At 42.9% G+C, this 23,298-nt stretch overlaps 1 protein-coding gene across 2 annotated transcripts in view; it reads left to right on the top strand.

The window, feature by feature from the left end:
• The window catches only part of PKHD1 (PKHD1 ciliary IPT domain containing fibrocystin/polyductin), a 242,753-nt gene extending 221,427 nt beyond the window's left edge, over positions 1-21,326 (top strand). For both annotated transcript variants that reach the window (XM_083729646.1, XM_083729647.1), the window contains 6 exons: positions 2,612-2,747; positions 4,670-4,757; positions 12,463-12,570; positions 13,840-13,998; positions 14,751-14,888; positions 20,911-21,326. In XM_083729646.1, coding sequence (XP_083585772.1) covers positions 2,612-2,747; positions 4,670-4,757; positions 12,463-12,570; positions 13,840-13,998; positions 14,751-14,888; positions 20,911-21,251 — 970 coding nt within the window. In that variant the 3' untranslated portion in view covers positions 21,252-21,326. The remainder of the gene's footprint in view (positions 1-2,611; positions 2,748-4,669; positions 4,758-12,462; positions 12,571-13,839; positions 13,999-14,750; positions 14,889-20,910) is intronic.
• Positions 21,327-23,298: the final 1,972 nt, after the last annotated feature.

The following is a 23,298-nucleotide window of genomic DNA, read 5'->3' as shown; positions in this document are numbered from 1 at the left end:
AAGCAAGGTTTAACTTGGGAGCAAAATGTGTAGGAAAAGCATAAAAAAGTAAAGGTAAAGGACCCCTGACAGCTAAGTCCAGTTGTGGACAACTCTGGGGTTGCAGCGCTCATCTCACTTTACTGGCCAAGGGAGCCGACGTTTGTCCACAGAGTTTTTCTGGGTCATGTGGCCAGCATGACTAAGCCGCTTCTGGCGAAACCAGAGCAGTGCACAGAAACGCTGTTTACCTTCCCGCCGGAGCAGTACCTATTTATCTACTTGCACTGGCATGCTTTTGAACTGCTAGGTTAGCAGGAACTGGGACTGAGCAACGGGAGCTCACCCTGTTGTGGGGATTCGAACCGCCGACCTTCCGATTGGCAAGCCCGAGGCTCAGTGGTTTAGACCACAGCACCACCCAGGTCCCTAGAAAAAGCATACACACACGCATATACACAGTGGAACAGTCTCCCTCACGAGGTGGCCCCATTGGGGTTTTTTTAAGCAGAGGTTGGATGGCCATCTGTCATGGACACTTTAGTTAAGATTTCTGCGTTAAAGACGGTTGGACTAGATGGTCCCTTCCAACTCTACGATTTTATGATTCTATTATGTTATGACATGGAAAAAGTAACAAAATTCTTAACAACAGCCGTCTTGTTAGACTTAGAGTTAAACTAACAGATTTATTATGGTACAAAGTTTTGCAGCCTGATGCCCATTTCAGAGGATGCCTGAAGTTTGAGCTGTGCTAGGTTTGTGAATTCACCTCTGATGAAGCAACCATCCCCGTCTCAAATATATTTTTTGACTGCCTCAAAACCCAAAGCAAAGTTAGCAGGCTTTGGAGACACTTTGAAAACTCAGGAGGGTTTCTAGAAATTGTTTTCTTGTTTGGGATATTTAGTCCAATTTTAGAACTTCCTCCAACCTTTTCATAAATGGAAACACAAAAAGCAGAGAGGCAGAGGAGTGGAGTTCTATGAGAGACACTTCCAATCAGGGATGGCTCTCCAAGAGAAAAACCAGTCAGTCTAGGTTTTAATAAGCTCTGTCCACAAGACTTGTTCTCTCTGGTGGGAGCAGCAGGCTTGAAAACAGTGAGCTTGTAACCTTTACTTTGGTCTGGCAGAACACTTACTGTACATGTTGATCCTACCAGTTATGCCCAGTGAGGTCATTCTTTTACATTTATTGCTAGCACTGATAAGAATAGTTTTCCTGCTTAGGTAGAGTATATTGTGATGTTGTTCTTTAGTCGTTTAGTCATGTCCAGCTCTTCATGACCCCCTGGACCAGAGCATGCCAGGCACTCCTGTCTTCTACTGCCTCCCGCAGTTTGGTCAAACTCATGCTGGTAGCTTCAAGAACAATTTCCCACCATCTCGTCCTCTGTCGTCCCCTTCTCCTTGTGCCCTCCATCTTTCCCAACATCAGGGTCTTTTCCTAGGTAAAGTATATAAGCCTAGTGAAAATATTCCCACTAATTTTCTGCAATCCACTTCTCAGTCCCTGTGCGTTATTTCAGATTAGCAGTATTAGAAAGCAACACAGACTATTAGCTTTGAAATCAGCCACTTTTCCTTTTCCTTCCTAGCATAGTTTGTGAAGGCAAAAGCTTTGCAAAGCCCAGAGTGCCTTTAGAATACAGAGAAACCTGCGAAAGAAATTGAGTTAAACCAAAGTGAATAGGCTCTCAATAAATGCATTGTTTGTACAACACCTTAAAGCAAACACCAGGAGAGATGAATAAATGGTTTTTATACTTTCATTTTGAGGCAATATCAAACCCCAAGTCATCACTTTGTAGCAGTGGTTTAGAAGCATATATAATAAGCATAATGACACAAAGCATCGAGAAGGAAGTCAGGCTGCGTGGGCTAAGAATGAAGTTCCTTCTCCCATGCATTCAAATAATCCCAGGTGCTTGAATTCAAGTTTTACTCTTGGAAGTAAAAGTTTAAGGAGGAGCCTACCTGCACAGAGAATTTGAAAAGTAAAGGACCATAGTGTAGTTAAAGATACAGTGCACATATTTGCAGGCACCAGCTTTGAATTATTCCCTGTGCTATAAAGCAGAGAGCACAGAGGATTTACTGTACTTACCTGTTAGGATTAGGGAAACTGGTAAAGGTAAAGGTAAAAGGACCCCTGAACATTAGGTCCAGTTGTGGCCGACTCTAGGGTTGCGGCGCTCATCTTGCTTTATTGGATGAGGGAGTCAGCGTACAGCTTCCGGGTCATGTGGCCAGCATGACTAAGCCGCTTCTGGCAAACCAGAGCAGCGCACGGAAATGCCGTTTACCTTCCCACCGGAGCAGTACCTATTTATCTACTTGCACTTTGACGTGCTTTCGAACTGCTAGGTTGGCAGGAGCAGGGCCTGAGCAATGGGAGCTTACCCTGTCGCGGGAATTCGAACTGCCAACCTTCTGATCGGCAAGTCCTAGGCTCTGTGGTTTAACCCACAGCACCACCCGTGTTGCAGGGAAACTGGTAGATTCCAGAAAACAAGCCTTATGGGTAGAGATTCTCTCACCAATGTGCCCAGTGATGGTTCCAGATGTATTCTGAATGAATAACCAGTAATGGTGGTTTCCTTTCCTCTTAATGTTTTTCCAAGTTCAAGAAATGGAAGCAGCCAGACTCCAGGAAGTTGCCTCTATGTCAGGCCTTATAAAATCTCTGTCCGGATCCAGCCCGCTAATGGGGTGACGGAAAGCCCCCTTTCCAGGCAACCACAGGTCATCTTCCTGGATAAGCAGGTATGGAATTTTAAGAAGGCGCATTTGGGACTGTGGGATAAGGATGCTAGATTTAAATTTCCAATGTAAAACATAATCTTAATACCCCATCCTTTCATTTTATAGGTGAATGTGAAAATGTAGCCTTTTAAATATTGGTAGCTGAAAGAGAAATATCAGAAATACAAGAGAACTGCTCAGAATGGCAGCCCTTTTCACATAAATCCACTGATAAACACACATGAATAATAGTGCACAAGATTGCAACTTGCATTTTAGTGTCTTTGAAGTTTAATGCATCGTATCACAGAATTTGATGTCCATTGAGCAAAGAAAAAAATATACCCATGAATCCACAGATTCATGCACCAATCCTTCTGAAATTTTGCAGTGACAAATGTGTAATACATGCTATTTTCATTTTAAAAAACCAAAACACCACCCTTTCCCTAAATTACAGGGAGGTAAGTTGATCCTATAATCAACTTTAAAGATGTGCTGCACCAAAACCCCCCTATCTTTCTGAAATTTATTAGATTAATTACTTAAAGGCACTTCTATAATGTATACTGTTTTCATATACATTTCTGACAAGTGTGGGGGGAGAGAGAGAAGCAAATCCTTTTTTAATCTCCATTAAACTGTAAAGGCCATGCTTACAGAAAACATCCTGCACCTATTCTTCTGAAACATTCTAGTGCAAGTGGTAAAGGAGTTATAGACTTCTTTGCTTTCAGTAATAGTGAATGGGGAGACACACAACTTTAGTTTTCCCGAAGCAAAGTTTCAATGATATGTATTTTTGTGTTTTTGTATTCTAAGCCTCTCTGTGATTTTTGGATGCAGGCTGGTATAGAAATAATAATAATAATAATAATAATAATAATAATAATAATAATAGTAATTTTCTGAATTGCTGCATTGGGATCTGAAATGTATTTGGCGAGCAGTCCTTTTCAGGAACTAGAGATGGCGAGTGGGACATCTTAATCATGAACAGGAGTAGATTTGGACTGCCCTTATCTTCACTTCCTCTCCAATTGCTGATCTCTGAGATCTCTCCCCCCCCCCCCCCCCGCTTGTATATTTCAATAGTGGAAGGCTCTGTTGATGGGCATAGCCAGGATTTTTGTTAGGGGAGCAGGACTTTTGTTACAGGGCAAAACCAACGTGATGGGCCAGTTAGTTAAGTATTTCTATTGTTTAACTTGATCGCCCATGGCTCTGTTCAATGCCACTGGCACTTCCATTGCTTATGTGAAAGGAAGTCAAATAAAAGCATCACCCTGACAGTCCTCCTAGAACAGGTTTGGGGAACCTTTGGCCGCCAGATGTTGCTGGGCTAGAACTCCAATCAGCCCCAGCAAGTAAGGGCAATGGCCAGGGCTGATGGGAGTTGGGTTTCAGCAACATCTGGAGAGCCCAGCATTCCCCACACCTGCCATAGAACAGTGGAAGCAATAGCCTTTTCCCTGCCTGAAGCAACAGGCAGGATGAAGGATGCAGCAAGACAGATGACTCTTTAAGGGACCTGAGCCCATTTCAGAGTCTGCTTGAATGAGACATCACTCAGACCAGTTCTTCCTAGTTTTCCAGGAAGCGGGAGATCATTAATCAGATATTGCATGGCTAGCTGGTGAAGATGAGCAGCATAAATGGGTCCTTTTAATACAATTGCTCTTTTATGGATCAGCTGTGGCAGACAAGAGAAGAAAAACAACTAGGTTGAAACCTCCCTGAACCGTCTCCTCAATGAACCATCAGTGTGGTTTCCCAATATTTATAGCATTTTTGTGGTCACCACTTGACTGCAACTTGTTTTAACTAATTTTAACATTGCGTTAAAGATGGGGTAAGAAATCATTGTCAATATCATCACCCCCCCATTAGGAAAAACAGTGGTGACTAACAACAACACACTATGTTTCTTTTTATTTTCATAGGGTCGAAGAGTGGCCACAGTAGGCTTCCCCTCCAAACCGTGGGTTGTGACAGCCTTTCTGAAAGACAGTCCAGAGGCTGTGCTGAAAGGTTTGGACCTATTTCTAAGCACCTCTGAGGTTCCATTATAGGCAGTGTGGGGCCATACTGCTCACAAATGTGTGAAGAACATTAAAAGGAGTGTATTTTAGGCAGTGCTATTTTTCTATATGAACATCTCCCTCATTCTCTTAGAATGGTAACGGCACCCACCTGAGAGGTGCCAGAACTGAGTTTTGGTGAGTTCTGGCTGTTTTTTTTTTGGGGGGGGGGAGGGTTCACATGAGCACCTGATCCAAGTAACATCCTTATACACAAAAAGATAGTTAACTGTGAAAGAATGGCTTTATAGTCCTGGGCTGCTTATGTATATGCTTGTGTACATTATGGAAATCTTGCATGTACGTCTTGCTGCATATGGCAAAACGATACCTGTCTCTCTGGTCCGTTCATGTGGGGATTGTAGGGTTAACTAACTATGCCCCAAGGCATTGTCACCATGTATGTGCAGGATGGCACATCCCTTTTCTGAAGGTGGGGAAAAGAAAAGCTCCAAACTTTCTTGAATCTGTAACCTGAGGAGAGGAACACATGATTGACAAGGGAGATCTATAAATAAAGATACAGCAGACAGGGCTGGTCCTGCTAAGAGCCTGGTGAGTTAGGGATTGTTTATCCAGTTTTGATTTGTTTTGGGGTTTCAGTCCTTTTGAGCATCACATTTCCATCTCTGTAACATTTGCATGTCTTTCTTATCTTAGGAAACTAAATTCGTGTTAGATAAACCCTGCTGGTCTCAGCTTTATCAAAACACGCTGAGGCCTAGAGCTTTAAACTTAGGAGGCTTCAGAGAGACCCCAGGGAGCTCTGGGGAGGCTGTTTGATAAGGGGCAGCCTGGTAAATAACTGATCTCTTATCTGGTGGCAGCAGATACCTTAACTGGAGGGAGAGAGGGTGCTAGAGAGAGGCATGCGCTGTTGTCGCCACATCCTCTTCACCAGGTGTACAGGTCCCAGGTGTTTCAGATGTGGCCTTCAGAAGCTCCCTCCTCCCTCCATAGAATCCTCTCCTTATGCACCTTGACTGCTGAGTCTCGTGTGAGAAGAGGCAAGGCAGAAATGAACAACTGGGATGCATCACAACAGAACTCTGCCCATGCTTCTGTTGCTTGCTATGGATACTTTGGAGGAGCCCATTGCCTCACATGGCAGAACATCAGAGGGTGACCTTTCAACTGTTGCTCAAGTTAGTTGCTGACCATGGTGGTCTTCGTTTTAGTTTTACTCAGGGTACAGTCGCCAGAATTGATGAATATAACTAAGTAAGGTCCATTAATTTCAATGGGTTTGCTCTGAGTAACACTTAGTTGACTGTCACCCCAATGATTTATTTGTTCTGGCTACGCAGGTTACAGTTGAAGTTCCAAAATCAGAAAGGGCAAAATATTTATAAACTTCCCTAACAGATCCAGGTCTCTGAAGTCAGTGCCATCTCAGAGATAAAGTGACGGGGCCAATTTTCACATTCAGAATAGCACGTGATATTGTTTTTCTGGATCCCTGCCATTTTAGAAACAAATGGAAAATTGCATGATCAATTTTCTCCATGTTAGAAATTTGCTGCCTTTGAAGCCAGCAGGCCTAGGAGAAGGATTCTAGTTTACTATGTGCAAGGGTTTTTATAAAAAACAAAAACTCATGGCAGAGCCTTCAGACATCTGCATTCTGGTGTGACGTAGTCCTACGAATGATGTGCAACATGCTTTTCTGAATACTAGCTGAGGTCAGACACCCGTTGATTTTTGGTAAGTCACTGTCCCTCAACCTCTGTTCCCCTTTGATAAAATTTGGCCATAAAGTGCCTATCTCAAATCAGTTAGTTACAAGGACAAACAAGATTCAAACTTGTAAAACACTTTGTACTGCAAATGTATTGTATTGCTCCATTATACATGAGCTTGTTCTGGAGGTCTGTGTGACCTCCTTATCCATAATAACCTGGGATTTGAAGCAAGCAGTATACAAATATATTATTCCAGAGAATGATAAACAGTGCATTTTTAATTTTTTAATTTTAAAAAGAATTAAGTGGACTTCAGAATTATTCCCATGTAAGAGTGAATCTCCACCCAAAGAACAGGCTTTTGAAAGCAAATGCATTTGGATGACACAGCAGTGATTTCTGTGACTTGCATATAACAGGACAGAAACAGAGAGGTTGCTTAATTAGGACTATCCTAGGATTGTGGAGCCTTTGTACAAATAATGCACTGAAGAATCTGAGGCATTTCTGCTTCTCAGGGTCCAAGTCTCTAAGGCAGAGAGGGGCACCACCTGTGCCCACTGAACTATTGGAAACAGGGGAGCAAACAAACTATCAGTTGTGATTTGAGAAGCTTCCCACCGTGTGCCAATTTGAAGTCACAGCTGAGCTTTGCACGTATGAACCCTGATCATGCTAAATATATCTTTCCAGGGGTTGTAGCACAGCTCACGCAGGTAGGCACGGTTGGCTGAGAACAGAGCAAAGGAATTCACTGTGCAAATGTCTTTCAATTATGGACTTAATGACCCTCGTGGCCCCCTTGCAGTCTTTTAAGCGATGAACGTAATGGACTCGTTGCTGTGGCTGACATTAACCTGGGCAGACGCTCTGCTGGTTTAAATTGGCATAGCTCCAAGGAAGCCAATGAGGTAATTCTGATTTACATGCTCACTGATGACATCAGTAGCAATGCTTGTTCCACAGAGTGGGCATTTGTCTACTGTTAGATAATGGTAGCCACCTGGCCCGTTTTGCCAGGACAGCTGCCTTATTTGGGGATCTAATAATTTGCCAATGGCTTTGAAAACAACCAAAACAAATGGAAAGGAAGAGTTTATATGTCATCTTCTGAGCTGCTTTGCATTACCCTTCATTGTCAAAGTTCAGCTGTTGAAATATATCTTTGTGAGTTATGAAACAACCTTATTTTTCTCTCTGACCCAAAATTAATTAAGCCATGAAAGGAGGAATATAAAGAAAGAAAGAAGCAAACTAATAGAAGATGGAAGAAGGCTCAAATAAAGGACACAGTCACTGAAGAGAAAAAGGCATTATGCATTCTTTAAAAGAAACATACATCAAATTAATAGTCAATAAACTCCAAGAACGACAGACGTGTGCTTTGCAGATGTTCGCTGCGTAATCATTTGCTGTGTTTATTCCTTTGACAAACGTGATCATTGTGATCATTGTTAGCAGCATTTAAGGAGAATGTGTCTGCCACACGTATTCAGACTGCTTGGTTTGACAGCAGCCAAACTGCCTCTCACAAAGCAGTTTAGCTCCAAATTAGCTCGCTCCAGCGTTAAATACCAGCTTGCTTTGGAGGTCTTTGTGACGAGCACCATATATATCCATAATATTCTGGTATTTGAAGCATATGTGCCAGAGAGCTGAGAGACTCTCCTTTCAAGAATACAGTATGTTACTCCAGGGTTCATCATAGACTTGAAATGGCAGCTATAAAACCTTCCAGTGTTGCAGCCTGGAAATCTAGCATTACAGTAAACTGAGAACGTTATCAGTAGTCAAGGCACTTAGATGCTCTGTCAAAAAGTTCCATGAAAGCGGCTTAATACAGGTGCCTGGCTGGCAAGCAGGGAAATCATAGAATCATAGAGTTGTAGAGTTAAAAGGGACTATGATTCAGCACTTTCTGCAATAACAACAAAAATGTCTCAAGGTAACTTGCAAACCCATAAAAACAAAAAGCTTACAAACATTTTAAAACAATGCATCAGGAAAGTCAGTAAAAGACAAATTATCTAAAAGTGCTTATCCAACAGTATTATAAAAAGGATTAATCCTATCCCATCCAACTTAAAATGTACGCCACAGAGAGGCCAGGAATCATAGTACAGTGGTGCCTCGCAAGACAAAAATAATTCGTTCCGCGAGTCTCTTCGTCTTGCGGTTTTTTCGTCTTGCGAAGCATCCCTATTAGTGGCTTAGCGGATTAGCGCTATTAGCGGCTTAGTGGCTTAGAAAAAGGGGGGGAGGGGAAAAACTCGCAAGACTCGCAAGACGTTTTTGTCTTGCGAAGCAAGCCCATAGGGAAATTCGTCTTGCGAAGCGCCTCGAAAAACGGAAAACCCTTTCGTCTAGCGGGTTTTTCGTCTTGCGAGGCATTCGTCTTGCAGGGCACCACTGTATAGGATGGTCCAAATTAGCTATCAAAGGCTTGGAACAGGAATGCCTTAGCCTGGCATCTAAAAGCTGACAATGAGGATCTCAGGTGGGTGCTGTTTCGGAGATCATTCCACAAATAGGGAGCAGCCACTGAAAAAGCTCATTGCTGTCTGTCTAAGGGAACAGGTGATTTTTTATTGGGAAACAGCACAAAGTAGTGCAAAAAGCTCCTACGGATACTTCTGTGACATGATCTGATTAGTCTTTGGCCCAGTCCTGCTGTTTTAGGAAAGAATATTTTCTGGCTATGTAATGAAGCACATTGAGTCTCTGGCTCAGGGGCTAACCTCTCCTTCTCTTTTGCACATCAGAAGAAAAGATCAGGGGCATATGCTTCCAATTTTAAAGTGACCACACAGTCCCTCAGATGTCAAGACTTAGAAACTTAATTTTGTTTTCTAAAAATATTTTCAGAACAAGACAGAATGGAACCATTGTAAGGCCCTGTCTCATTATCACTTACCATTGTTTAAACAAATCACAGTTCCATGAATTCAGGCATCACTGTGGACTGTGGTTGTTTGGAAAGTGGAAGTAAACACTTCTGATCTCTTTGCAGGCGTGAAAGAAGGAAGAACACTCAAACTTGAGGCTGGTTTGTTCATGTGACAGGAAACGGATACTTTCTTAGTCTGAACGGGGCTACAGCAGGTGTTCAGACATTTCAGTTTGATTTCAACACAGTGGTGCTTTGCACCTGATGATATTTTGATGGTATACAGTGTATTGGTCCCAACGTCATGTTGTGGCTGCAAGTTACTGTCTCTGATTGTTAGCTTATGGTAGGTACTGAACTGCTGTAACGTGACATCTACTCATGGATCCTGCAGACCACCTTTGTATTGGAAGCTAACAGTGAATGCAGAGCACGGGGCATGATAAAATGGAATAGTGAGAGGGGAAAGTTAGGCAGTAGCAAATGGGGCAGAGGCCTTGATATTTCAGGAAACAATATGGGTGGGGAAGAGGCATTGAGGAAGTATTTGAAAGAAGAAGAAGAAGAATTTGGATTTGATATCCTGCTTTATCACTACCCAAAGGAGTCTCAAAGCGGCTCAAATTCTCCTTTCCCTTCTTCCCCCACAACAAACACACTGTGAGGTGAGTGAGGCTGAGAGATTTCCGAGAAGTGTCACTGGCCCAAGGTCACCCAGCAGCTGCATGTGGAGGAGCGGGGAAGCGAACCTGGTTCACCAGATTACGAGACTACCGCTCTTACACCGGGAACTGTAATTTCAGCAATGTGAAGCCTGAGGCCAAATGCAGCCATGCAGGGCTTCTGTAACTGGCCCTTGGCTCTCTCCTGAGGCCACACCCCGCCTCAGGCCACACCTCTCACTGACCCTGCTGTGCTAGGGCTTTAGCCAGCGGTGGAGCAAGCCGATTGGATGCCTGGGGTGGTGTGCGTGCCCTGCACCCAGGGGCGGGGGCAGCCGTCTGTGGGGCGGGGCCTCTGAGGAGTCTGCTTCCTCCCACTCAGCCGCCCTACAGCTGAGGGGGAGGCGGGGGGCAGACTGTTTGGGGCAGTGCAGAGCTTGCAGGCGCTCAAGCCGCCATGTCACTCCCAGGAGAGATGCATGGCTTGGGCGTGCTGCAGGCCCAGTGGTGCGTCCCGTCCGGCATTTTGTCATCCCTCTCAGTGGTGACACCCGGGGCGGCCTGCCCCCACCGTACCCCCTTCCTCCGCCCCTGGCTTTGGCAGCTTGATAATTTCTTGCATTGCCACATGGAGGACAGAGAGATGGTTGCGATGGCATGTGCATGTGGAAACCTCTGATTTTTGCATGGGTGAAATGCAACCTTTCTGTACAAAAGGTGAGAGTGGCATCCGTTGTTCCACCCACTTTTGCCTCTGGCCCAGCCCACTGTGGCTCATAGCCCCTGGGAGGTTCCCCACAAGGGAATGGAGTCATCAGACTGAAAGGGGGCATCTCAGATATCCATCTGTCTTCTTTGACCTACTTAGTTGGATGTCAGGGATGGGAAATATAGGAAGGTAGAAACCTGTTTAGATGTTCAAACTGCTACAAGTTATTCCAAGGTCCTAGTGGAACTTTTTCCAGGAAGGACAACTGCTTATGCCACAATGAATTGTGGCATAAATTGTGCAAAATAATTATCTTGATGAGGCATTTAGCTTCAGACTCAGACTCAGGGCCAAACAATTTCAATACTATATTGGGATATATATCCATGTCGGACTAGAGCAGAACTATGAAAATTTTCCTCCTTCCTTTACAGTTTGGCACTCTGACTTCATTTGCATATGAATCATTAACCCTATAAATTATTTGACCAACTGGCTTCCTGACTTAAGCAGATACCTTTGGCATCAGGGGCCTTGTTTGTTTGTGCCACCCCTCCTGAAAGTGCATTTGTCTACATGCAAGAAGGCTTAATTGAGTTCATTCCAGCTGGATCTCTAGCTTTTAGATGAAGTTACAGAAAACAAGAAGTAAAATATTGGTCCGTTATGTTTGCAGCACAGAGAATGCAAGAGGGAGCACTGAAATAGTGCACAACACATTAACAGGCTACAAAATTGATATGTACTGTGCTTAAAAACATGGAGTCTGGCTTTGATTATCTAGAAACTTTTTCCATGAGTAAATGTGTAGTAATAGCAGGGCTTTTTTCAGCCAGAACTCAATGGAACTCCATTCCGGCCCCTCTCAGGTGGGTGCCATTGCCATTATAAGAGAACAAGGGAGGAGTTCATGGTGAGTTCCGGCACCTCTTTCTCTAGAAAAATAGCACTGGGTAACGGTATGTTCATTTCAAATGGAAAGCATCATAATCTCATAATTTAAACTCATCATAATCTAATAATTTAAACTCATTATTTAGTGTTTTAACAATGCTGCAGTTCTCTGGTTTTTAAAACTGTCTCCAAGGGGAATTTTATTGCTTGGGAGATAGTGATTTCTAAGACAGGTGTTTTGATTTCTTACACTGGTGATTCCCCCACCCCCAATTTTTTAAAAAATAATAATACAATATTATTGTAGCCACAAAGGACATATTTACTGCTGCAAGTAATTGATTTGCTGAACAAGTAAAAATTCTTGTTTTGTAATCTCTGGATGTTGTCCAACATCCTAAAGAGGTTCTGATATCTAGCGCCTCTAACCCTTCACACCTGAACCAATATTTAGAAAGTTGATTCTCCCTGCATGGTTAAGAATTTTGCCATTATCCTGTGTCAAGTTCAGGATTTGACTAGAGTTTGGTTAGCACTTTAAAGCATTGCGGAATGAAATGCAGGTATCTAGTCATTAAATTAATAAAACAATATTTCCAATAAAAATAATGTCAAGTAGAAAACTGGAATGTGGACTTAACAATGGTGTAAATGATAGTGTTGTGCATCAATTCTGTGTGCAGCTTGAATAATGAGGCAAATCTAAGTCCCGTTGGCTTACTGGAGCTTTCAAATAAATTTGTGTAAAATTATGGCTTTAAAAGATGTAGTTTTGGTGAAATTCATCAGATAATCTAGCATAGATATGTATTTTTCTTCAGGTGACACAAGGATAAAGGTCCAAGATGGAAAGGCTGCCTTTCAAAACCTGGTGGTCTCTGGTTCCTGCTCAGGTTGTTACCTCTATTTCAAAGTGACTTCTCCTCCAGGTAAGATTTGTTATCCAGTGAAGGGTCTAAGGAGGGCTGCTTAATGCTGAAGCTAAGCAGGTGCTGGGTAAGATCAGTGCCTTCATAGGAGATATTGGGTTCTGTAACAGAGGAAAGGTAGGATGGATGTGCACATAAGAAAATAAATAAAAGATCTCACTTTTATCAGCCAATATGTGAAAAAGTCTTTTGGCTGCATGTGCAGGACCTTTGCTACTCCTTTCTTACAGGGGAGCAAACAAGCCAGGAAGGCTTCTATTAACAATAGTTTCCCATTTCATCCAAACCAGAAAACTATAGCTAATGACTTCAGAACAAGTTAGAATATGAAGTCAACTTCAAACCATAGTTCAGTATCCTGGCTTGCCCCATACTATCCTGCTTTGGATGAAATGGGAAACTATAATTAATGGATAAATTTTTCTGGTTTGCTTGCTGACTCAAGCAAAGGAACAACTACATGTGAAGCCAAAAGGATTGTTCATACATCAGCATAGTTTGAGATATTGCCATCCAAAGGTAACTAAGAAATCATATTTTTTCAAAAAAAACCCCTCTGAAATACATTCCTCTCCCTTCCAAATTCTAATAGCTTAAACATACCGCTGAACCAATGTTTTTCGGCTTCTTAGCAACATTGGCTGAACCAGTCTAAAAAACCAGGATGGGGAAGAAGATGGAACTTTGATCGGATCCAGCAGAGCTCTTACCACTGAGCCTCTTGGGCTTGCCGATCGGAAGGTCGATGGTTCGAATCCCCGCAACGGAGTGAGCTCCTGTTGCTCTGTCCCAGCTTCTGCCAACCTAGCAGTTCAAAAGCATGCCAGTGCAAGTAGATAAATAGGTACCATTGTGGTGGGAAGGTAAACGGGGTTTCCGTGTGCTCTGGCTTCTGTCACGGTGTCCTGTTGCACCAGAAGCAGTTTAGTCCTGCTGGCCACATGACCCAGAAAGCTGTCTGTGGTCAAACGCCAGCTCCCTCAGCCTGAAAAGCGAGATGAGCGCTGCAACCCCATAGTTGCCTTTGACTGGACTTAACCATCCAGGGGTCCTTTACCTTTTTACCTTTACCTCTCATCTTCTTATAATAAGAACTGGGATCGTGATACCATCTGTAATATTGATAGTGTTTTCTGTGCCTCATCTTTTTCTTTCAGGCCTCAAGCAATCCCAGACACAATGTCCTTTCTTTGTGGCAATAACTACATTTCTGAACCTTTAAACACATGCTCCTCATTATGTTGTTTGTTTTATTCTGCTTTTTTTTAGGTGCTATATTATCTGTCAGATCCAATTCTTTTACTATATACCCCATTACTGTGACCGAAAAATCAGCCATAATCTTCACTGCTGCACTGGGATCGGCAGCCTCTCTGCTTGTTTTGGGATCTGTTGTTATCTGTTGGTCCAAGAAAACAAGAAGGAACGGTGAGTTGCAAAACCCAGAAAATACCCCATTTGTTCTGCTGGGGCTTACAGAAAAAGAGAAGTTTTACAGTGAGATTGGCAATAGTTGGTGGTAGCAAATCATACTCCCCCCAATTCTAACAGTGTAGAAATGTTTCTTGCATTAGTATTGGGCAGATCAGCATGGTGTGGCATTACTGCTGTGTACAGGCCCTTGTGTTGTACTTTCTAGTTACTCCAATGCAGGAGTGGCTGTCTTGGACCCTCAAGATGTTGGGACTCCAACTCCCATCAAACCAGCCCACATAGCCTAAGGCTTGCCGATCAGAAGGTCGGTGGTTTGAAACCCCGTGATAGGGTGAGCTCCCGTTGCTTGGTCCCAGCTCCTGCCCACCTAGCAGTTCAAAAGCACGTCAAAGTGCAAGTAGATAAATAGGTACCGGTCTAGCGGGAAGGTAAACTGCGTTTCCGTGCACTGCTCTGGTTTTGCCAGAAGCGGCTTAGTCATGCTGGCCACATGACCTGGAAAAACTGTCTGTGGACAAACGCCGGCTCCCTTGGCCAATAAAGCAAGCCAGTAAAGCTTGGCCAGTAAAGATGAGCGCCGCAACCCCAGAGTTGTCTGCGACTGGACTTAACCATCAGGGGTCCTTTTTTTTAAGGCACTTCTTATATCCAACTAGGTATGGGCTATTAGTTGTTTCTGCAGGAGGTCACTTGTATATTTCACTGAAAAATTGCAGTTTAAATTCCCTTGTAATGTTTTGCTACAGAAAACAGGATCAGAAAACCTTTGAAGAATAAGAAGAATAAGAAGCATGCCCATATTCAGGCAAATCAGCAGATACTTCATGCCCAACCCTGCTTCATCCAGGAGGAGAATAAACACAACATTACTGCTAGGAGAGAAGGTGAGTCTCTTGGATACAGACTTAATCCTATTATAAAGCACCTTTTTGCACATCATAGGTTGCAACCTTAGCAGCTCCCTGAGCTGGTCTTTTCAGTGCCTCAGCCAAAAATACTAGTTGTCAACTAGTTGTAGCCTGGTTAGATTTTCTCATGAGAAGATCCAGGCAGGCTTCCTGCAATGGGCTGTTGCTTTGGGGTTTGAGGCTGGTCTCTGCCTGAACCTCCAACCTTCCAGCTCACTGGAATTGTGAGACATGACAATATTTGTCCTATCTTTTATTACACCGTTCCCTTCTTGTAATTTCAGCATCACCTACTTCACTTTTTCTTTTCTCCGTTCATATGCTAACCATTTCCCAAGTTTATTAGCAGATTGTAAAAAATGTTTAGCATATTTCAAATGTTAGCATATTCCTGCATTCCCCCCACCCCCATTTTAATATTTTTTATTAATATTTTCTTGGTTTACAAAGGTTTGTGCAATGTCTCTTTTTTCAAGTTACATTTTCCATAGGTCAGTTTCATTTATTGAGATATTAGGGCTACATTAGGAAAAAATGGGGGGAAGAGGTGGAGGGGGCCATGGTGGGTGGGGGTGGGGTCAGGAGGCGATGTTTCTATTTTGCTTAATGTATGTGTGGGGTTTTGTGTCAGCATCGTTTGTGCAAGTTCTCTTTGCTTGTGTTCCTTTGGTGGTGAGAGAAATTGGGGTTGGCCTTAGGTGCGGTTGCTTGTTTGTGATTGGCTGTGGTGAACTTTGTTTTTGTGTGTGAGTGGGATGGGTGGGTGTTTTTGGATCAGGTTAGCCATATTGATTCATCTGCTGTTGGTGGAGTCTTGTCGTCTTGTTGGGCTGTGTATGTGATAAAGGGGAGCCATACCGGGGTGAAGGTATCTTCTTCTATTTGTCCCCATGTCAGTTTCAGTTTATTGGTTTATTTTTCTAGTAGGGCTGTTTCCCATACTATTTGGTAACATTGGTCCATGCTTACTCCTGACAGGTCTCTCCAGTGTCTGGTTATGGTGTTTCTGGCTGCTGAGAGTAGGTGGGTTATGAGTTCTTTGTGATGTGAGTTGGCATTATTGTCTTAGAATATGTTTAGTAGAGCCAGTTCTGGGGTAATTTCTAATACTTGCTTAGTTATTTTACATATTTCTTCAATGGCTGTTGTCCAGAATAGTTGGATTTTGGGGCATTCCCACCGCATGTGTAGGTATGTGCCTGTGGAGATACACCCTCTCCAGCATTTTGGTGAGGTTCCTATTAGCATCTTAATTTTGGCAGCTAACATTTGTTTTTGTTGGTGATTGTTCCAGCTCTTTTTATTTTTGTCTAATTTCACACAGAATCTTTTGTATTTTCTCCTGTGTCTCTTTTTAAGTCGAGAGTTACCAATATGTTGCATAAAGTAACCTCTTATATATGTTCTGCTTGCATCCCAGACTGATATCTTTGTCTAAATTATTCTCAGAAAATTCTTTTGATTTTTGCTTTCAATCTTTTATGATCTTACCTTGGCGTAATAATGTTTCATTAAGTCCCCATCTAAAACACCCATTATTTTTTTTAATTTTTGTAACTGGATTATGATACAAGAAAGTTTATATTTGGTAGTATATCAACTTTATGCAACCCCGTAGCCAATGTCTTCATTACCCATATCATATCCTATCTTGATAGGGCCCTCTGTTTCTCACTAAAATACAAAAATTGTTTTGTGTCCCCATTTTTATATCTCCAAATGCCCACAAGTTCCAGATTGTCCACAATTTCAAAAAATAAAATAAAATGGGTAATTTACCTTGGGTAATTTTAATGTTTGTTTCTGAACTTCTATTCTCTACTCCAGTCTCCCATAAGCAGGGTTCTTTTTTCAGTCAGAACTCACCAGAACTCAGATCCAGCACCTTTCAGGTGGGCACAATTATCATTATAAGAGAACAAGGTGAGTTCCAGCACCTCTTTTTGTAGAAAAATAGCACTGCCCATGAGGGACGCAGGTGGCGCTGTGGGTTAAAGCCTCAGCGCCTAGGACTTGCCGATTGAAAGGTCGGTGGTTCGAATCCCTGCGGCGGGGTGCGCTCCCGCAGCTCGGTCCCAGCGCCTGCCAACCTAGCAGTTCGAAAGCACCTCCGGGTGCAAGTAGATAAATAGGGACCGCTTACCAGCAGGAAGGTAAACGGCGTTTCCGTGTGCAGCTCTGGCTCGCCAGAGCAGCGATGTCACGCTGGCCACGTGACCCGGAAGTGTCTCCGGACAGCGCTGGCCCCTGGCCTCTTGAGTGAGATGGGCGCACAACCCCAGAGTCTGTCAAGACTGGCCCGTACGGGCAGGGGTACCTTTACCTTTACCTTTAGCACTGCCCATAAGACACCAATTTCCATATGAGACCTAGTATCTGGATAACTTCTCAGTTATGTTACTGTAGGGACTGGATGGGGACTAACCCTCACATAAATATGCATTGAGCAAATGTTGATGGACAAAGTAAAGAGGAAACAATCCCTTACACCCCTTTCGTGTAAAGGGGTTATAAATCCTCCATGGTGTGGTAAATATTGAGTTGAATGTTTTGCCTTGACACCTTCCATCATCCCCACCCCTGGACTCTTCATATCAGCCACACATGAGAAAGACCCTTTGATCTCAAAAAGCTAGGCAGAATAGACAATGCTGGACTAAATGGTTTGTCTCAGTATTATATTCTTAGCGACTTTGCTGAGAATATGCTTTTAGAATATTGAATATTTGGAATTCGATTTCACTTTGTTCAGGAGGCCTTTTCATTTTAATCTAAAGGTTCCACCATTTTAAAGCTCCATGTGAGCAGAAAACTTTTATCTTATGAATGAATAAGCTACGGATGACCTCTTATAAATAATATATACTGCAGATGACAAAGTGAAGTCTTGTGAGATGTAAAATAGCTGCTGAGGAAGACAAAACTTCTAACGTATTTGGGAGCTTTTCTTGCATTAAACGGACTGCTACAATCAAACGTGGGATTGTTTGACTTGCAGATTATTGCTTCATCCATTTTCATTGGATCAAATCATTTTTAAATGATATTTAAAATAATGTTTGCAATGACTAAGAGACCCCAGTGCTGACTTGATGGGTTTCCCCCCCTCTTTTATTGTATGCTTATTTATGTATGTGTCATTAGGCTGAGTTTACTAGATCAAATTTTCATGAGTATAGCTGTATCAGGGGTTGTTTGGGTTGTATATCTATTTATATATAGGCAGGATGTGCCTAATACCAAAAGTTGATCAGGGACAAATTATATGCAAAAGGCTACTTTTTAAAACTAAGCCGGATCAAATCTCATCAGTGCAATATATGCAAGCATGCCACATTGTCATATCAGCCACAGAAATTAAGAGAGATTTAAAAGGTTTAAATATTTCATTGCAAGGAGAACCTACACTCAATATATTTTGAACATAATTCATATACCAAGTTGACTCTCGAACCAAGTATGGTCCAAGTGGTGTCAGCCCAAATTTAGTACCAAAAACGCGTGTTAAGATCCCAAGACCTCCCCCATAAATAAAGACACAATTGACACAGAATTTAGTTTAAGGTTATTGGCATAATTTTGGCCACAACTTTATTGATTACAGATCATGAGTGGTTTGCTTAGGCATTGGTTCCCGACTAGCTGCATCTGACCTTGGACTCCAGCAGAGGTCAGTAAGGGAAAACATTCTGGGGGAGCAATGGACCAGGCTCAGACTCAAGCTCACCCCAAATGCTCCCAGGGGCTCTGGGGTGGCCCTCACCCCTGGAAGGGGATCAGACAAAAGCAAGGCAAGCCCCTGGATTCCTGTAATGAAGTACCTTTCGCGCATGGGAGGGGCAGGTGTGACCACCTCCCCTCCCCTCCACGTTGAACCAATGCCTAACTGCCAAACCTAACAAAGTTGTGATAATTTGCTACGCGGCAGGTGAAACCCAAATGGCACCAGCTAATCAGCCAAATGGGAAAATTCCTGCCGGGCCCCTGTCCCAAGAACAGATGACCCCATGACAGGCATAGCAAGGTCATAATGAACCCTAAATATAGGGAGGGTGGCAGAGTGATCCGGTGCACGAGGCGGAAAGAGGAAGCTCAACGCAACGTGCAGCGATATATAGGTCCCTCGGTTAATGCATAAAACGATCCCATTGGCCAGAATTACCCCAGGACACCAATTGGGTTGTTGTGGCTATCCAATCGCTCCCACCCACAATAGCAGTGAGGTCAGCTGATGATCTCACCACAATGCGTGCTCTCTGATTCCCAGACCTTCTCAGATTTATCAGGTTCCCTTGCCACATACATGCTGAGCATTTGAATCTGCATGCTCTAATATTTCCTTGACCCATCTCTCACTGTTTGATGGGGGCATGCAGATTAAGCTATTCTCCCTTATGAACTGGCACAAATGGTGTAGTCATCATCCAAAGTCCTTCCTTGTGTGCCTACTCCATGAGAGGTCTGGAGAGTGGCAACACAAGAATGGGCCTTTTAAACTGTGGTGTGTGTGTGTGTTATTGTTTTGTTTCCTATTATGTTGTGTATTTTTGCTTTTAAATTGCAAACTGCCCTGTGATCCTGAGATGAAGGATGGTAAATAAAATAAAATAAATCTGCCCTCATTCACCATGTTTGCTGTGAGTCCCATGGAACCAATTGGGATGGAATGGTCTAAAGGGAGGAGGAGGAGGGCTTTGAGTTGGGAGGGTGGGGTCAGCTAGGAGAGTGAGCTGGATTTAAGCTGCCTCCATCCCTCGTGTCCACTGTGGCGGGGCATCTGTTGTGCTTGGGGCTGAAGGGGTTTTGGCTGCCCCAAAGTGCAGACCTCAACTCTTCCCCCACTAGAATGCAAATAAGGGACTACGAGGGGTTCCCCTGGTCCTAAACATGTTGCTTATGTAAGAAGCAGAAAGAGGTTAGTTTTGAGTTTCATCTTATTTTAATTAATATTTTTCACAGAAAAGCAGAAGGAGCAAGAGAGGAAATGCTACAGTTTATATGTTTTGATATTTGCCATACTCTTTCAGAATACAGTGTTCAGCTGTATGCCTTAGGATACATATCTGCTATAAATTCATTTTTTATCTAATTTGTCTGAGATCTAAGCTTCCTGTGGAGGTCTGAGATCAAAGGATCTGATTCTTTCTGATGTTGGCTCTGACACGTAATGTGTGCTGACTTAGTTCTGTCTATAAAATCGCAGTGGGAGGCTGCCAGTCTCCCTTGGCACCTTTACATAGTGAACTTTCATTTCGACTTGTGAGGATGACAGGTACCACATTGATTGGAGCCACCGTGTAAATAATTAATAGGGAGAATTTTCTCTGCAAAAGGAAATCCAATCCTTCAGATTCTTCTTAAAAGGAATTGTTGCAAGATCATTAAAAATCCCCAATATGTTCAAATTTAAACAAGAATAACAACATCTTAAGCAAATATAATATGCATGACATGGAATGTCTAATCTTTGCATTCCCCTTTATTTAAAGTGATGTTGGTTTTGAAAACGGAGCAACCATCAAAGTTAGTTAGTTCTATTTTGTTAATGCCAGCTAATTTTATTTCCCATGAACAAACCCTAGATTTTTTTATGTTTGGTATTTTAAATTTGGTTGAGGATGAATGGTATATATAAGACAGCATAAACCAGCTTAGAACTTAATATAACATAAATCAAATGACAGATTAGATGTGCTTTGATTTACCAATCCAGCTGTACAAAGACATAGTTTTAAATGATCCCATTGCATGTGGGAAGATAATTTCCCCATCTTTATGGATACTGGGATATAAATGTAAGGTTTTACATTGGGAACTATGAAAAAGGCAAGGCCAGCCTGAGACATGATACCAGTCCCTACCAGTCCCTTTTTGGTCTTGGCATGCTCTGCAGAGCATTTCCTCTCATTCATCCTTAGAATAATTGTTGACCAGCCATTGAAAACACCAAGAATTGGACCACAGTCTATCAAATGAATGCTTATATTTTCTCTAATAGACCTGAAGCTGCGTGAGGAACATGAAGACACAGCAGAACCATTAAGGAAGTGCCATCAACAAGCATTTAACAGCACAGCAGTGGGAGCAGTGAACAGGACCAAGCAAGGCCGTCAGTCCCACACAGGAACATCCACATGGGGGTCTCTGGAACTTCAGCAGCTGAGCATCAAGGAGCTCAATGACTGGAAGGATACCAAGCAACATTTCTCAGACTATGCTCAGCAGAAGGAAACGAAGAAAGGGCAATTCACAGATAAAAGATATAAAAGACCCTCAGAGAAGCCTGCCTTGAGGTCAGGAGGGGATGTGAGGGAGAAACAGCAAGTTGCAGTACCATAATAATAAACTAGTTCCTGGGATAGGATTCATGATAAATAATATGGAAGTTAACAAATAAATGTGCTTTAAAAACTCGAATAGTTTCACTCATTGACAATCCAAGAACCACCAAGCTTTTTAAGTCCATGGGCATACTTGGATTTTTGAGTGGGTGCCATGGGTATTACTGGTCAGTCAATCTCTAGCTTACCCCCCCCCCCCCCAGCCTGAGAGGAAGAAAGAGAGAAAGCACACGTGGGCCTATTTTATATGCGTAAAAGTCAGATCTTGTAGAATTAAACTGAGTCTTGAAAAGCACCTAGCAACTAAAGAAGAACTGGGAAATGATGTAAGTCTCCACTTCCTCCTTCAGCAAGGGAGAATAAGCTATTATTATTGGGGCAGTGGGTGGAGGGGGGCCCCCACAGGCTTTGTGAGTGCAGTCATACCTCAGGTTACAGACACTTTGGGTTTCAAGATTTTGGGTTGCAAACCCAGAAGTACCGGAACGGGTTACTTCTGCGTTTCGGCGCTTGAGCATGCGCAGAAGCACTAAATTGCGCTTTGTCCATGCACAGAAGCATCTAATCACAACCCGCACGCATGGCACTGTGGGTTGCGGATGCTGTGGGTTGCGAACGTGCTTCCTGCATGGATCACATTCGCAACCCGAGCATCCACTGTACAAGGGGAGGAGGTCTCAAGGGCAAATGCCATTGAAATACCTTCTGTGACCCCTGGTGCAGGCAGGAGGTGGAGCAAATTGTCAGCTCTAAAAGAATTCACATATATTTGCTTATGGTTGCCTAAATTTGAACATTTAAGCATTCAGATTAGCTGGAATGTAATTTAACAAGAATATTCCATCGTAAAGAAGGTGAACAAAAGGCAAAAAATAAATAATCAGTAATTTTGTTTTATATAGTAAGAGAATAAAAGCTGGTTTGGTTGTTAAATTTGCTGTAGGGATCAGCTTTCTCGAGGCAAAGGCCATTCTTTCAAACTTGCTCCACAGACATACCATCTACCAGAACTCACCACATTAGTTGGGGCAACGTAATGAGATCCCCACCTCCACCAGTGACTGCCATGGAGCAAAAGTAGAGAAACTCATTATGTGAAGGTAGTAGTAATGGCTCATGTAATGGTTTCTAATCAGTGATGCGCAGCCGTGGGAATTCTTACTACCATGTGTGCCTTGGAAGGTGAAGTCAAACCATTGGGAGAGTTACAACGCCTGCTGTGGCTGTAGAGACTGCTACGGGAGAGACATGTTTTGTTGCAGATGAGGGCTGGTGCAGACACCCCAGTGTGTTTCTTCTCTCTGTGCTCCTCCCGGCAGTCATTTTTACCATGACACATGTAACATCTAGATAAGCTCTAAGAGGATGGGTGTAAAGGGTCCAGAATTCAGTACATGCCCACATATCTTGGATATTGTTAACTATTTAAAATCTTTGCAGAAGGTTGTAGGCAGTGCTCACAGTTTGATGGAGTGTGGCCGCACTTCTGGTTTGTGGGCAACGATTTCTTTGCAGACCACTATGCTCAGCTTGCTGGTGTCAGAGAGTAGGGCAAGGGTGGACACTTGGAGTTGATTGAGAAGCACAGCCCCACTCCTGATTCAAACTCACAAGTGCCCTACACATGAGTGATGCATGAATACAGCTAATGTGTTATCAAGGAATAAGATCCTGAATTTGTCATATAAGCAATGGGTTTAATATACTATTACTAATGGCAGAACAAAACTATGGTCAATTACATGGTTGAAGACTTCAGTTGTTTCTATTCCTAGTTAAACTAATTCCAGCCTTAGTATCTGACGGTCTTGAAGTTATTTATCTGATTGCATCTGTTGAAAAACACATTTTAAGGGGCAGGCTGCCTGGGGCGATCCTAATTGTTCCTCTCTCTTTGAATACATGCAGCGGGGACAGGGGGAAGCTGGCTTTGGAGGGTGAATGCAAGGGAATAAAATTTTGAACTGACTTCAAAGTAAGGAATGCAAAACCAAAGAAAGGACAAAGGAAATAAAGATGCAAAAGGAGTTTAGTTGGTCCCGCAG

Source organism: Podarcis gaigeae (genome assembly GCF_964106915.1).
Source record: "Podarcis gaigeae genome assembly, chromosome: 3".
Classification (NCBI taxonomy): Eukaryota; Metazoa; Chordata; class Lepidosauria; order Squamata; family Lacertidae; genus Podarcis; species Podarcis gaigeae.
The sequence above is the reverse complement of the archived record's forward strand: the minus strand, read 5'-3'. Positions and strand labels throughout refer to the sequence as shown.